Source organism: Megalobrama amblycephala, linkage group LG1 (genome assembly GCF_018812025.1).
Source record: "Megalobrama amblycephala isolate DHTTF-2021 linkage group LG1, ASM1881202v1, whole genome shotgun sequence".
Lineage (NCBI taxonomy): Eukaryota > Metazoa > Chordata > Actinopteri > Cypriniformes > Xenocyprididae > Megalobrama > Megalobrama amblycephala.
The window spans coordinates 59,085,409-59,100,079 of NC_063044.1; the positions used below are offsets into that span (position 1 = coordinate 59,085,409).

The 14,671-nt window shown below is 43.0% G+C and overlaps 1 protein-coding gene and 1 pseudogene across 2 annotated transcripts; one reads left to right on the top strand and one right to left on the bottom strand.

The window, feature by feature from the left end:
- Positions 1-2,429: 2,429 nt before the first annotated feature.
- On the top strand, positions 2,430-4,500 carry LOC125270851 (annotated as a pseudogene).
- Positions 4,501-7,979: 3,479 nt separating this feature from the next.
- LOC125276968 (zona pellucida sperm-binding protein 3-like) lies at positions 7,980-14,517 on the bottom strand. 2 transcript variants are annotated; one of them, XM_048205070.1, is made up of 9 exons: positions 14,395-14,517; positions 9,301-9,791; positions 9,109-9,230; positions 8,919-9,022; positions 8,672-8,849; positions 8,490-8,607; positions 8,328-8,413; positions 8,166-8,254; positions 7,980-8,097 (listed from the first exon to the last, which is right to left on the bottom strand). In XM_048205070.1, exons 1-9 carry the CDS (start codon positions 14,477-14,479, stop codon positions 8,030-8,032), a joined length of 1,341 nt encoding a protein of 446 aa, XP_048061027.1. In that variant the 5' UTR covers positions 14,480-14,517; the 3' UTR covers positions 7,980-8,029. The 2 variants fall into 2 exon arrangements, with proteins under 2 accessions (XP_048061027.1, XP_048061037.1); XM_048205080.1 differs by lacking the exons at positions 7,980-8,097; positions 8,166-8,254; positions 8,328-8,413; ... (3 more) ...; positions 9,109-9,230; positions 9,301-9,791 and adding exons at positions 12,571-12,693; positions 12,762-12,850; positions 12,924-13,009; ... (2 more) ...; positions 13,528-13,631; positions 13,718-13,839 and having other exon boundaries at positions 13,910-14,516.
- Positions 14,518-14,671: the final 154 nt, after the last annotated feature.

Here is a 14,671-nt window from a genome sequence, read left to right on the forward strand (position 1 = left end):
CCTCTTTTTCTTCTCTCCAATTTCCTCCTCAAGCCCCACAGGCCGACTCAAGCGTGAGGCTGCCTCCGCCAACAGTCGCAGCCCCGGCTTCTCTCCCCTACAATCTTCTTCTACATTCTAAATCACAATATTCTCTGTTCACAGCAACTCCGATGCCCGTCCCATCAAACGCAGTCGCCGCAGAACCACCTCCAGTGGCCCACAACATCCGAGCACAGATCTTGGCAGGTGCGGACATAGATCTGGCTAACCTTCTTTCTCAGCTTCCAGTAGGTGACTCTAACCGCCAGATAGACTGCGGGGATTTTTCTGTCACGTTAAAAAACCAAAACATTCATACATCACGTTTACTTTCTTTCTCTGAATTTGCTATTGCTTTCAGCCGTTTCACAGAAATTATTTGTTCAGCATTCCCCCATAGGCGACGCGAAATGAATGACTACCTATCGCTCATGGCTGAGCTCGCGTTGTCCTATGGGGGAAGTCATTTCTACACCTACCACAAGCTCTTCTCTGCTAAATGCGCGGTCAGGGTCGCCCAGTGGAACCAGTGCCCTTACTGGGGTGCACTCGACCCTGACCTGCACAGCAGAGTTTTCCTCGGCTGCAGGAATGTTTCATGCGCTGTATGCAGGTCAGTAGCTCATTCTACTGTTCGCATGCCCACAGATTAACCCTTCCATTCCACATTGCCCAGACACAGCCTCCGTCAAATCCACCAGCTATGTTCCAAGACCAGCAACCATCAACCCATACAACTCTGACTTCAGACGCAGAACATCATCTTCAGATAACAGACAGCCCTGCAATAACTTTAATATTGGCATATGCACCAGACAAAGATGTCGGTATTTGCACATCTGCAATTTTTGTGGCGGTGCTCATGCCCGTCCTGTATGTCCCGTGTCTAAAGCGGATAATAAAAAACCAAAAAATTACTTATCGACTCCTGTGAATATTTCTCGCCTATCTTTTGAACTTGCGAACCACCCGGGCGCCGAATTCACTGATTATCTGCTATCTGGTCTCAAACATGGTTTTAATCCTAGCGTGGAAAGCACGCTTTCCCAAAACATCATCTGTAATAATCTCCAATCTGCTCTCGCTGAGCCTGACACCGTAAACAACCTGATTAGAAAAGAAGTCGAGTCAGGTTTCATGATCGGCCCTTTTGACAACCCTCCATTCAACATTTTTCGCATCAGCCCTATTGGAGTGGCTACGAGAAAATTTTCAGGTAAGAAACGCCTCATAATCGATCTCTCAGCTCCACATAATTCCCTGTTCCCAAGCATAAATAGCTTGATTCCACTCGACGAGTTCTCTCTCAAATACCATGATATAGATCATGCAATCGAAATGATAAAAATCGTAGGTCGGGGTGCTTGGCTCGCAAAAATCGACATCACGTCTGCTTTTAAAGTGATGCCCATTCATCCTGATTCATGGCACTTATTCGGGGTGCGCTGGCACGAGAAATTCTATTTCGCTGTTCGCTTAACGTTTGGATGCAAAAGCAGCCCCAAAATTTTCGACATGTTATCAGAAGCGGTCTGCTGGATTCTGTCGAACAATTACGCAATTCCTCACCTCATTCACCTGCTAGACGATTTTTTAATCATTTCGCCCCCCAACGCCATTCCAGCGGCCCATATCCTTACGGTTCAAAACGTTTTTTCTGAGCTCGGAATTCCCATCGCCCAGGAAAAAACAATGGGTCCCGCCACATCCATCGAATTCCTTGGAATTAATTTGGATTCAGTCAAATACCAAGCTTCCCTGCCCAAGGAAAAAATCGATAGGATAATCCTCGTCTCTTCTACCCTTCTAGACAGTTCAAATTGTTCAAAACGCGAACTCCTGTCCCTGCTCGGCCACTTAAACTTCGCCATGCGCATCATCCCACAAGGCCGCCCGTTCATCGCGCATCTCCTCTCACTCGCCTCCTCGGCTCACGCGCTAGAGGACTTAATTTCCTTAACACAGGCGTGCCGCGATGAAATCAGGTTATGGATAACATTTCTTAAACAGTGGAATGGCCTATCTTTTTTCTATAATAATCTCGTCTCTTCCCCTGTGGATATCCAGCTGTTCACAGATGCAGCCCCCTCAATAGGCTTTGGAGGTTTTTACCAAGGACGCTGGTTCGCGTCACCATGGCCCCCTCAATTTCAGGACATACCACAGTCCTCAGCGCTATTTGAGCTCTATCCTCTCGTAGTAGCAGCCTTCCTGTGGGGGAAAGAATGGACGGCTAACAGTATTTTAGTGCATTGTGACAACGAAGCAACAGTCCAGTGCATTAATAAAGGCCGTTCCAATTCACTCGCTTTGATGCCTTTTTTAAGACGTCTAATCTGGATCTCAGCATGTGACCAATTTATCATAATCGCTAAACATGTGCCCGGGTCAGAAAACAAAATTGCTGACTCTCTGTCTCGCTTTCTGTTTCAGAAATTCAGGATGCTGGCTCCAGAGGCAGACCAATTTCCAACTCCAGTACCTCACTTTTCAGAACTCATATTCCCGTAACCCACCCGTTAAAACCCCTCCTTGACGCGTCGCTCGACACAATCCTCCAAGCAGTCTCCCCGAGGACACTGCAATCCTATGTGACAGCTTGGAGATGTTTTAAAGCATTCCATTTGTCATATAACACGCCGTTTCCCGATTTCTCTCTCCTCTCAATCACCTCTTTCATCTCATATCTCAACATTGTCAAAGGGTTCCAAGTCGGGTCTATCAAAGGCTACTTGAGCGGCATCCAATTTTTTCACAAATTGATGTTTGGCACTCCCTCCACTGAGATTAATAATTCACAAACCTCTCTCCTAATCAAAGGGATTCAACGTTCCCAGCCCACCCGTCCCGACCCCAGACAACCCATAACACTAGACATTCTCACAAAATGCATCAATACCCTCCGCTCAGGCTACCAGCCTCTCAATACCGCCCGCACACTTGACGCTATGTTTATTCTGGCCTTCTTTGGTTTTCTAAGATGCTCGGAACTCACAATCACTTCCAAATTCGATCCAAAAATCCACCCCACCATTGCAGACTTGTCTGTTCTCGATAACGATACAATCTCATATTTAATTAAACAAAGCAAGACAGATCAAGCTAAAAAAAGGACACTTCATCTATATTTTCAACATTTCCTCACCAATCCAACCATTCCAGTCCATTTTCGCGTACCTCCAACTAAGAAGCTCTCAGGCTAAATCCCCCTACGAACTCCTTTTCATAGACGACTCCAACAAACCTGTCTCTCGCTTTTGGTTCCAAAAGCACCTCAAATCCGTTCTTCAACAGTCAGGCATCCCAGCAAAAAACTACTCCAGCCACTCTTTCCGCATTGGGGCAGCAACCTCGGCAGCCCAAAAAGGCCTCTCCCAGCAGCAGATCCAAGCTCTTGGAAGATGGTCATCGGACGCCTTCCAAAGTTACATCAGAACCAACCAGTTCCACATCAAAAAAGCCCATCAAACCCTCATTGGTTAAAAAAAAAAAAAAAAAAAAAAAACCTTTCTCCATCCAGCGAGTATTGATCTCCCAGCGGATGCAACGTTAACCCTCCCAGGTGAAAATATGCTTTTCTTTCTCCATCCAGCGAGTATTGATCTCCCAGCGGATGCAACGTTAACCCTCCCAGGTGAAAATATGCTTTTCTTTCTCCATCCAGCGAGTATTGATCTCCCAGCGGATGCAACGTTAACCCTCCCAGGTGAAAATATGCTTTTCTTTCTCCATCCAGCGAGTATTGATCTCCCAGCGGATGCAACGTTAACCCTCCCAGGTGAAAATATGCTTTTCTTTCTCCATCCAGCGAGTATTGATCTCCCAGCGGATGTAACGCTAACCCTCCCAGGTGAAAATATGCTTTTCTTTATCCATCCAGCGAGTATTGATCTCCCAGCTGATGTAACGTTAACCCTCCCCGGTGAAAATATGCTTTTCTTTATCCATCCAGCGAGTATTGATCTCCCAGCGGATGTAACGTTAACCCTCCCAGGTGAAAATATGCTTTTCTTTATCCATCCAGCGAGTATTGATCTCCCAGCGGATGCAACGTTAACCCTCCCAGTTGAGTATTGCCGTGCATTCGAAACTATTTCATCCGCAGGCGGCCAACAGGGCCTGTTCACCCGATTCCACAAGCCGCTCCCGTTGGAGGCTCTATAGGCCATTTAGGCCGGTTGTTGAACCTCACCACTCCTCCCTCCGTCCATCAGTTAACAACGTCCATCAAGGCCCGGCGCTGCAGCTGCCCCCATCAGAGACAACATGGGCCCTCTTGGTTCAACAACCAGGCTTCTCGAAACGCCAGCTCGCCAATCTTAAGGCTTTGGGGGGGCTATTTGGTCTAGCGGCTGTCCTTTGCTCTTTTGCATCTGGGGGAGTACTCTGGGTTCGGGCCAAAATTTCCGAGCTCGGAGCCCTCCCCCCGGACAGCACGCCAAATATGCATAACCCTTACTGTACTTAATTATATGTAAATGTGAACTCGTGAAATGATGTTTTATTAAACAAGGTTCGGGAGGAACAGGTGCAGATAATTAACCTAACTAGCTCAGGTGGAGAGCATTCAGTTAATCAATGCAATCAGGACAAGAGGTATAAATACAGCAGACTTACCTCTGTTCGTCTGACAGTTCATCAGCATCCCTCCTCCACCCCTTCTCCTCACTTCAGTTCTATCTACTTCTATCTCAACGAAGGGGGGGGGAGTACTCTGGGTTCGGGCGAAAATTTCCGAGCTCGGAGCCCTCCCCCCGGACAGCACGCCAAATATGCATAACCCTTACTGTACTTAATTATATGTAAATGTGAACTCGTGAAATCAGTTCCACACCTGGTTAATGCAATATGTTACCGTATAGAACCTCATACTACAATATATCACACTCGAAGGACACTTCAGAGTAAAAACAATCATGGCCACCATATTGAAGGGTCGTTCCAAACTGAAGTGCTCAAAACCGGCCACTTCAAAGGGCCCTTCGGAACAAAGGATTTCTAAGGGTACAACTGATGGACACTTTGGGCACCCATGATCCTTCGCACAGGGAAGTTGTTTGGCATCACAGAATGGGTAAAGGAGGCTCAGAGTTCAATTTTACCTATAATTGTATTATATGTTTCTATATTAGTTACATTTGGTATATTATGGTCAAAATGACATAGTCCTTTACAGCTATTTTTTCATTCAAATGTTTCAAATAAAACAATATGGTGTGATAAACAAAAAATAAGTAAACTAGCATTAAAAAAGGCGCAGCCTGCACAATCAACTTATCATTCAGAGCATGTTTTATTTGGGGGGGGGGGGGGGGGTGGTACAACCAGCGTACAAAATGTGTGACAGAGACACCCCCTTGATTGTTTCCCTAAGAAGAAGTGTGCAGAAGTGTGTTCCAAAAAAAAAAAACCTACATCCCTCTGTAGCTCACTCTGAAGGATTTACCCTCTGAAGGGATTAGGGAATAGGGATGAGCCCTTCTGAATGGAATGCATGGTCTCCCCAGGCTCATAGTTACCAAGAGCAGCACCACCACTGTGCTCTTGATGTAAGATGTAATAAATGTATTACTCTGGTTCCAGTTTGTAATTGTAAACACAAGAACTGGTCAGCAGTCCTATCAAAACCTAAACTTTAAAAAAAAAACTAATAAACTTTGACACATCATTTAAAAATAAATAAATAATTAAATATAGCTGCAAGCAGTGATGGCGGGCCCAAGCCCGGTGGCACCGCTAACCCGGTGGCTTCAGGGCAACTGTGCACAGTGGGCAATAGGCATTTAAAATGGGTAAACATTAAAAGACTATGTCAAAGTTATTTGAATACCACATTTACTGCAGCAGCTGATGCCCATATGATCACAAACCACAACAGCCACATCCATGATATTATTTAAATTTAGATAAATTTCATGTCATAGAATGTCATAGGTCAATTCCAAATAAGTGCAGAATATCATCCTAATCTGCCATGTCTATGTTTTTCTCAGACAACCTCTATAAAAATTCCAGAGCAAATTATATACTGTCATTTGCTCAAAATCCACTGTGCTCTGAGAAATCTAATCCAGTCTAATGCGAATGTCTGTGATTGCTGATGTTGTATTATTCTAACACTTCTCTTGATGTGTTTTTTAACCACCCTGAACTATTATTTGTGCACCAGTCTTATGCTCCAAAAGTATGCTTTCTTTTAATTTCAATATGTGTGGTATACAACGAAAAAAATAAATAAAATAAAATTAATAAATAGAGCCAAATCACAGAACCTACAAAGACAATTTTAATATCAGTCTCAGGTAATAGTAAGGTACATGTCAAAATGTTTCACTTATGCAAGTATATTTTAAACAGCCACATTTATAAAATCAAGTGAAATTTACTTAAATATTGATTTTTAATCAATTTTAATTATATCAATAAATAATTAATTTAAAGACATGCATTGTACATGATGTTTGCAAACACAGCATACAACTATCTATAATTCCCATGTCTAAAAAACACACTCTCACATAATAAAAATGTATAATTCAGATTTTGATCTCCATATCCATTTACATATATTATATATATCTTCCAAGGGGTTTTTTCCCTCCTAGGACTTTTTTTCCCAGTGTTAGCACGCTGGGTTTTTCTCCTAGGGGTTTTTTTCCACCCCTGGGAGTCAGCCGACATTGGCTTAATGTAGCACCATCTTGTATATGTTACATATTACCATGCTTGCTTGTACAGCTTATTTTTAACCACTTCTCTTTTTCTGTGCTTCTAATATGTAAAGCTGCTTTGAAACAATTACCAATTGTAAAAAGCGCTATATAAATAAATTTGACTTGACTCTCCTCTGTAAAAACAAAAAAAGATTTAAGTTTTAAATGAATCAGAACATAAAATCAAAGATGTTGGTAATAATATTGTAACTCAACTGACATTTGAAAAGTAGTCCTGTCTAAATAGTGATATGTCATGGTTCAATTTCAAATGAGTGTGAAGTTATTTGCAGTTCAATATTTCTATAAGTTCATCAAAAAAAATGGGTAAACACAGGTTTGTATTGCTATCTTAGTGAGGAAATTGCATAGACTTCCATTGATTTTATATCAGGTCAATGATATTTTCCATCATCTAACCCAACCCCTACTCCTAAACCTACCCATCACAGAAACATAACCAGCACTAGATGAAAACATTTTGGCTGATTTATAAGCCTTTTACAGTAGTGAGGACCAGCCAATGACCTCACTAGTGTTGTGAAAGTATTCCACAAAATAAGTGAGGACATTTGGTCCTCACAAGTATAGTCAAAACAAGTACAGAGAGGGACACCGACAGAGATGACAGGAGTCACAGCCATGTGATTGGCCTCCAATAAACACAGCTTAAGTTTCATAAAAAAAAAAAAGCAGGTTATAACACTTCGTTTCCCTTCTCGCCATAAATCTGTTGCCAAGGAGCATATCAAATTCTACAGCATGTGTTTTTCAGGCAATCCATAATAGCAGACTTCCTGCTGAGCTGGTGTATAACTTAGAGCATGAAAGTTGTTAGGCCCAGTGAGGTCTGTGTACCAAGTTTTCAAATACATGCAAGCGTGTTTGATATATAGCCCCCCCTGCCACACCCAGGTCATCCTTTTCGGCCTCCTAATGGCCACAAACTCCAACATGTGCGCCAGTTTCCAAGAGTTTGAGTATGTTAAGGCTCCAAAAACCCCCAGATGACAGGAGGAGGGGAGAGAGAGGAGGGAAAAAAAAAAAAAAAAAAAAAAAAAACTCCAGTAAGCATATGACAGCCATTGAAATGCTGTTTAGTGTTGTCACAGGCCAAGCAAAACTTGTCCACACTAGCCAGTAGTAAAGGGCTTGTGGTACATATCTGAACAGCAGTGAAGCCACATAAACTGGACAGAAATTAAGCAAAGTGTTTGTGCAAGTAAAGACAAGTCACAAGCCTATTAAGACCACTTTTTTTTATTAAGTCACCAAAAGTCACATGGCACTTCCAGTTATTTTTGGCCATAGCCATATTCCTTAACATTGATGGGGCCAACAGATGCCTTTTCCCATTGTAGACCTGAGGAACAAATGAGTAGTGAGAACCAAAGTGGTGTATGACAACAAGTTATCAGTGTTAGTCCATACCTGTAAGCAGCTGATCACTTGCACTTCTGATGCCACAAGTGGAGTCACAGCAGCCACACACCTGGTCAGAATCATCTGCTGACACCCAACTGACAAGACAAACCCTCAATTAAAATTTACAACTGCCAATTTACCTGTACACTGATCTAGTGGGCAACATACCCATTAGGAGAGAATGAACAAGCTTTCTGTTCGGGTGCTGTCGGAGCAGATGCTGCAGCCACCTTCACAATGCAAGTAATGTAGACCTACAAAGACAAATTGTTTGTGCACCATGCTAGCAATTCATACAAGGAGCTGCACAACTACAACATACATACATACCAGTCCACTGTCTGATTGCTGGAACCTGAACGCATCCAGCTGAAACCAGAGCTTGTCAATTTGAGTCCGGGGCATAAAGTGAGACCTGGAGCCTGTGAGCTTAGCATCAACTAGGCACCTGGGACAATACACAGTTAGACATCCTACAACACTTCTGGTGGGAAACATGTTGCACAGCTTACCCATTATTCTCAATGAAGGAGTATCTGGGGACAGAAGTGACATCAGGGGCCGCAGTAGCCACACAGCTGTCCACAAACACACGGACGGGAACATGGTTGTACACACGCACTGATGCTTCAAGATTTATGATGTCGCCCAGGAAGTACTGGTTAGAAGGCCTCTCAAAAGTCCAGTCATCTGCAAAGAAAGAGTCTTAACAGGTTCACAAGCACAGGCATGATACAAACGTGTTTGGACTACGCCAACCAGTCATGAACTTGAGGGACAGGACAAAGACTTCCTCTGCAACTTTAGTGGAGGCGTGTGGGATCCAAGTGGGCATCAAGGCATTGCTGCTCACATTATGCATTCTGTAGGAGTTAAACAAGCAGTCATCTTATGTCCATAAATGGTGGGATTAGCACATCCAGTGAGCCTGAATTAAACTAGTCCTCACCTTGGATAGTGACACTCAATACCAACCACCGCACCACTGCTCCTGACAATAGGAACACCATAGGAAGCCTCTTGTGGAGTGTAGATTAGGTTAAACGTATAGACAAGCTCATCCTCAGTCACCTAAAAAGAACAAACATCACTCACAGGGACAGTTCAAAATACCTATGATAACATCAAAATAGAGCCCTACTGTTGATATGCTGCCACATCCATGCAGTTCAGACTCAAAAATGAGCACTTGAGCAGAAGGATCCTCTCCAGTTGCAGCACAGCCTCCCAGTGTAAAAGCAGAAGACAACAGTGGGTGCCCCGTCCCAAAGAAGTCCTCCTTCACTTCCACATATACTGAATTCTCTCCACACTGAGCCGCTACACTGTTGGGAGGGATAGGATGCGGCAGCTCGAAGGGAATGTCTGGCTGCTGTGGTTCCTCTGGTAGACTTGGAAAGCTCCACGTCAGTTTTGCCACTGGACCCTGCAACAGCTCTTTTGACTGAACACCCAAAAGATCTTGAGAAGGCTTTCCAAAGTCGGTCATGGCTGGTGTCTGGACAGGAAACTGAGCAGGAAACCTTTGTGGTGCAAATACAGGATTATTGGGAACCAAAGACTTCCTAGAATCAGCCTGTTGAAAAACTTGAGCTAATGCCCTTGGCCTAAGCTTGGTTGGACTCCGATTATGTGCTGCTCTTGCTCTCCATTGTGCTTCAGAAAATCCAAGTGCAAGAACAAACACCAATCCAAATCCAACCTGCCAAAACCCCATTATTGCTAAGCTTGTTTCAATGATACATTAGGGTGCTGCCATTCACATTTATACAGATGTAAATCAGCATGGCTCCACCTCACTCAGCAAGCATGATTTGTCTTTGCACCTGCCAATTTACAATTTATCAGTATGTCACAGGTGAAAATCATTGATTCTTTATTAATCAGAGTAAAATGAAGTACCATATACAGGCATGTTGTATTAGTAGCTTAACCAAATGATTGCTTATTTTGAATATCTAAATGACAGACATGACAAACAACCTTTAAGTCTTTACTATATGCTAGTCAGCACCAAAAGACAATAATCTGAATTGTCTATGAAAAATTTAATTTAAAATTTTAACAGGTATGAACAAAAGACAAGCTTATTTATGCACATATAAGAACTTTTAAAAAGATGTTTGAAACATGACATAGCTGTGTTTTAAAGTGTGCAGAGTCTTAAAGAAAGTATATAATTCACAAATATCTGTGAATCAGCACACAGTAAAGTATTGAAATACTTGAAATCAGATTATTTTTCAACTTGAAATCAGAATATTTTTCATGTTACACAGTCAGAGTCAACATTTTCTCATCCTATTAGTCTCTTCAGAAAGAAACAACTTGTCTGCCACTGAGCAAGTATCTACTTTAACAGAACACTTGGGCTCAAGATGCATTTGGTTACTCATCTTGCCAATTCACAGCTCTAAATGACTGAAACAGTCGGTCTGGGATGGATTTATTTATACAAACCAACAAACAAATAGACAAATAAAGATACCGCTGGGGAGACTGGTCAGCTGTGTGTTCTGATTTAAGAACAGTTGACGGCTTTTATCTTATTCACTTTAATTGTCCCATCTGCTTTTCTTAGGTTAGGGGGGATCAGGAACTGCAAAGCTGTCCTTATGAGCTGTCCCTGACCTTTCACCCCCATCTTGTTCTGACCATCCCTCTCTGTCCCTATGGCTCCCTTCACCGTTTCGGCTATCGCCATGACGATCTCTGTCACTATAGCGGTCCCTTTCCCGTAGTGATCACAGTCTACCCCACTATGCCTATCACCATGATAATAATGACTATCTTCATGACAACCCCTGTTGTCAGCATTCCTATCGCTACGGGATCCCTCTTTTGAAGAAGAGCTAGAGTATGGCCCAATTTCACAGACAAGGATTAGACTAAACCAGGACTATGCCTTAGTTTAATTAGGGTATTTAAGTAGCTTTTATAAATGACTGCAGGGTTGGCTCACGTCAGTAACGTCTGGGTACAAAGTTGTCGACACACCAAACCGACACTCGACACCTGACAACCAAGTAGCACGTCCGCTCTGCACCTGCGTAAAAAAGAAATGTCTTTCCTTATCAGCAGGTGGCAGTAGCTGATCATCTAATCAGAATGATCAGATGGCCCGACTGACCGATGAGCTCAGACGGTGATTCAACATGTCGAATCGTCCAAAAAAAAAAGCAGACGAGGACCAACTTCAGCCGACGATGCGGAACACACAGAGAAAACTTAGTCAGCCGACCAACAAAAACTGCCCGACAGCCAGCTGTTGGCTTGGTATGTTCTGGGCTTTAGACTTCCTGCACTGCACTTTTTATACTGAGCCTGAAGGAATGCAAGAGCATGTTTAACAAACTCTATAGATTGATACCCCCAACTATTTCTATACTGAATAACTTGAGGGTGTTTTTAGCCTGAAACACTTGCTCCAAGGCAAACACATGCAGTATGTTACAAATGGGATACATCACACTCCAAAGGGCATATCAGAGTGAAAACAATCATGGCCACCATATTGAAGATTAGTTCCAAACCGAAGTGCTCAAAACTGGCCACTTCAAAGGGCCCTTGTGAATGAAGGATTTAGAAGGGTACAACTGATGGACACTTCAGGCCCCCATGATCCTTTGCACAGGGAAGTTGTTTGGTGTCACAGAATGGGTAAAGGAGGCTTAGAGTTTAATTTTACCTAAGAATGTATTATATTTTTCTATATTACTATAATATTTATACAAGTTACATTATGGTCAAAACAGTTCTTCACAGCTACCTTTTCATTCAAATACATATGGTGTGATAAACCAAAAATAAGTAGACTAACATTAAAAAGACACTGCCTGCACAAATCAACTCATTCAGAGCATGTTTTTTTTTTGGGGGGGGGGGGGTCAACCAGCATATAAAATGTGCGACAGACACCCCCTTGATTGTTTTAAGGTGCAGAAGTGAGTTCCAAAAAAAAAAAAAAAAAAAAAAAAAAAACACACCCCCACAAACCCACATCTCTTTTTTGTAGCTCACTCTGAAGGGATTAGGGATGAGCCCTTCTGAATGGAACGCATAGTCTCCCCTGGCTCATAGTTACCAAGAGCAGCACCACCACTGTGCTCCTGATGCAAGATGTAATTACAAACTAGAACCAGAGTAATAGTAAACACATGAATAGCTGGTCAGTCAATCTAAACTTTGATACATCGTTAAAGCCATTGAAATTCCCCTTTAGTGTTGTCACAGGCCTAGCTTAAATGACTAGAAAAACATCTCCACACTAGTCAGTACTAAAGGCCTTGTGGCACATCTGAACAGCAGTGAAGCCACAAACTGGATTTAAAAAAAAAAAAAAAAAAAAAAAAAAAAAAAAAAAAAGTGTAATTGAAGCCGTGTTTGTGCAAGTAAAGAATTCACAAGCCTATTAAGACCATTTTTTTTTTTTTATTAAGTCACCAAATATCACATGGCATTTCCAGTTATTTTTGGCCATAGCCATATTTCTTAACATTGATGGGGCCAACAGATGCCTTTTCCCATTGTAGACCTGAAGAACAAATGAGTAATGAGAACCAAAGTGGTGTATGACAACAAGTTATCAGTGTTAGTCCATACCTGTAAGCAGCTGATCACTTGCACTTCTGATGCCACAAGTGGAGTCACAGCAGCCACACACCTGGTCAGAATCATCTGCTGATACCCAACTGACAAGACAAACCCTCAATTAAAGTTTACAACTGCCAATTTACCTGTACGCTGATCTAGTGGGCAACATACCCATTAGGAGAGAAAGAACAAGCTTTCTGTTCGGGTCCTGTCGGAGCAGATGCTGCAGCCACCTTCACAATGCAAGTAATGTAGACCTACAAAGACATTGTTTGTGCACCATGCTAGCAATTCATACAAGGAGCTGCACAACTACAACATACATACATACATACATACATACATACCAGTCCACGGTCTGATTGCTGGAACCTGAACGCATCCAGCTGAAACCGGAGCTTGTCAATTTGAGTCCGGGGCATAAAGTGAGACCTGGAGCCTGTGAGCTTAGCATCAACTAGGCACCTGGGACAATACACAGTTAGACATCCTACAACACTTCTGGTGGGAAACATGTTAGCACAGCTTACCCATTATTCTCAACGAAGGAGTATCTGGGGACAGAAGTGACATCAGGGACCGCAGTAGCCACACAGCTGTCCACAAACACACGGACGGGAACATGGTTGTACACATGCACTGATGCTTCAAGATTTATGATGTCACCCAGGAAGTACTGGTTAGAAGGCCTCTCAAAAGTCCAGTCATCTGAAAAGAAAGTCTTAGCACAGGTTCACAAGCACAGGTATGATAAACATGTTTGGACTACACCAACCAGTCATGAGCTTGAGGGACAGGACAAAGACTTCCTCTGCAACTTTAGTTGAGGCGTGTGGGATCCAAGTGGGCATCAAGGCATTGCTGCTCACATTATGCATTCTGTAGGAGTTAAACAAGCAGTCATCTTATGTCCATAAATGGTGGGATTAGCACATCCAGTGAGCCTGAATTAAACTAGTCCCCACCTTGGATAGTGACACTCAATACTAACCACCGCACCACTGCTCCTGACAATAGGAACACCATAGGAAGCCTCTTGTGGAGTGTAGATGAGGTTAAATGTATAGACAAGCTCATCCTCAGTCACCTAAAAAGAAAGATCATTACTCACAGGGACAGTTCAAAATACCTATGATAACATCAAAATAGAGCCCTACTGTTGATGTGCTGCCACATCCATGCAGTTCAGACTCAAAAATGAGCACTTGAGCAGAAGGATCCTCTCCAGTTGCAGCACAGCCTCCAAGTATAAAAGCAGAAGACAACAGTGGGTGCCCCGTCCCAAAGAAGTCCTCCTTCACTTCCACATATACTGAATTCTCTCCACACTGAGCCGCTACACTGTTGGGAGGGATAGGATGCGGCAGCTCGAAGGGAATGTCTGGCTGCTGTGGTTCCTCTGGTAGACTTGGAAAGCTCCACGTCAGTTTTGCCACTGGACCCTGCAACAGCTCTTTTGACTGAACACCCAAGAGATCTTGAGAAGGCTTTCCAAAGTCGGTCATGGCTGGTGTCTGGACAGGAAACTGAGCAGGAAACCTTTGTGGTGCAAATACAGGATTATTGGGAACCAAAGACTTCCTAGAATCAGCCTGTTGAAAAACTTGAGCTAATGCCCTTGGCCTAAGCTTGGTTGGATTATGTGCTGCTCTTGCTCTCCATTGTGCTTCAGAAAATCCAAGTGCAAGAACAAACACCAATCCAAATCCAACCTGCCAAAACCCCATTATTGCTAAGCTTGTTTCAGTGATACATTAGGGTGCTGCCATTCACATTTATACAATGTAAATCAGCATGGCTCCACCTCACTCAACAAGCATGATTTGTCTTTGCACCTGCCAATTTACTCAATCAGTATGTCACAGGTGAAAGTCATTGATTATTTATTAACCAGAGTAAAATTTAGTACCATATACGGG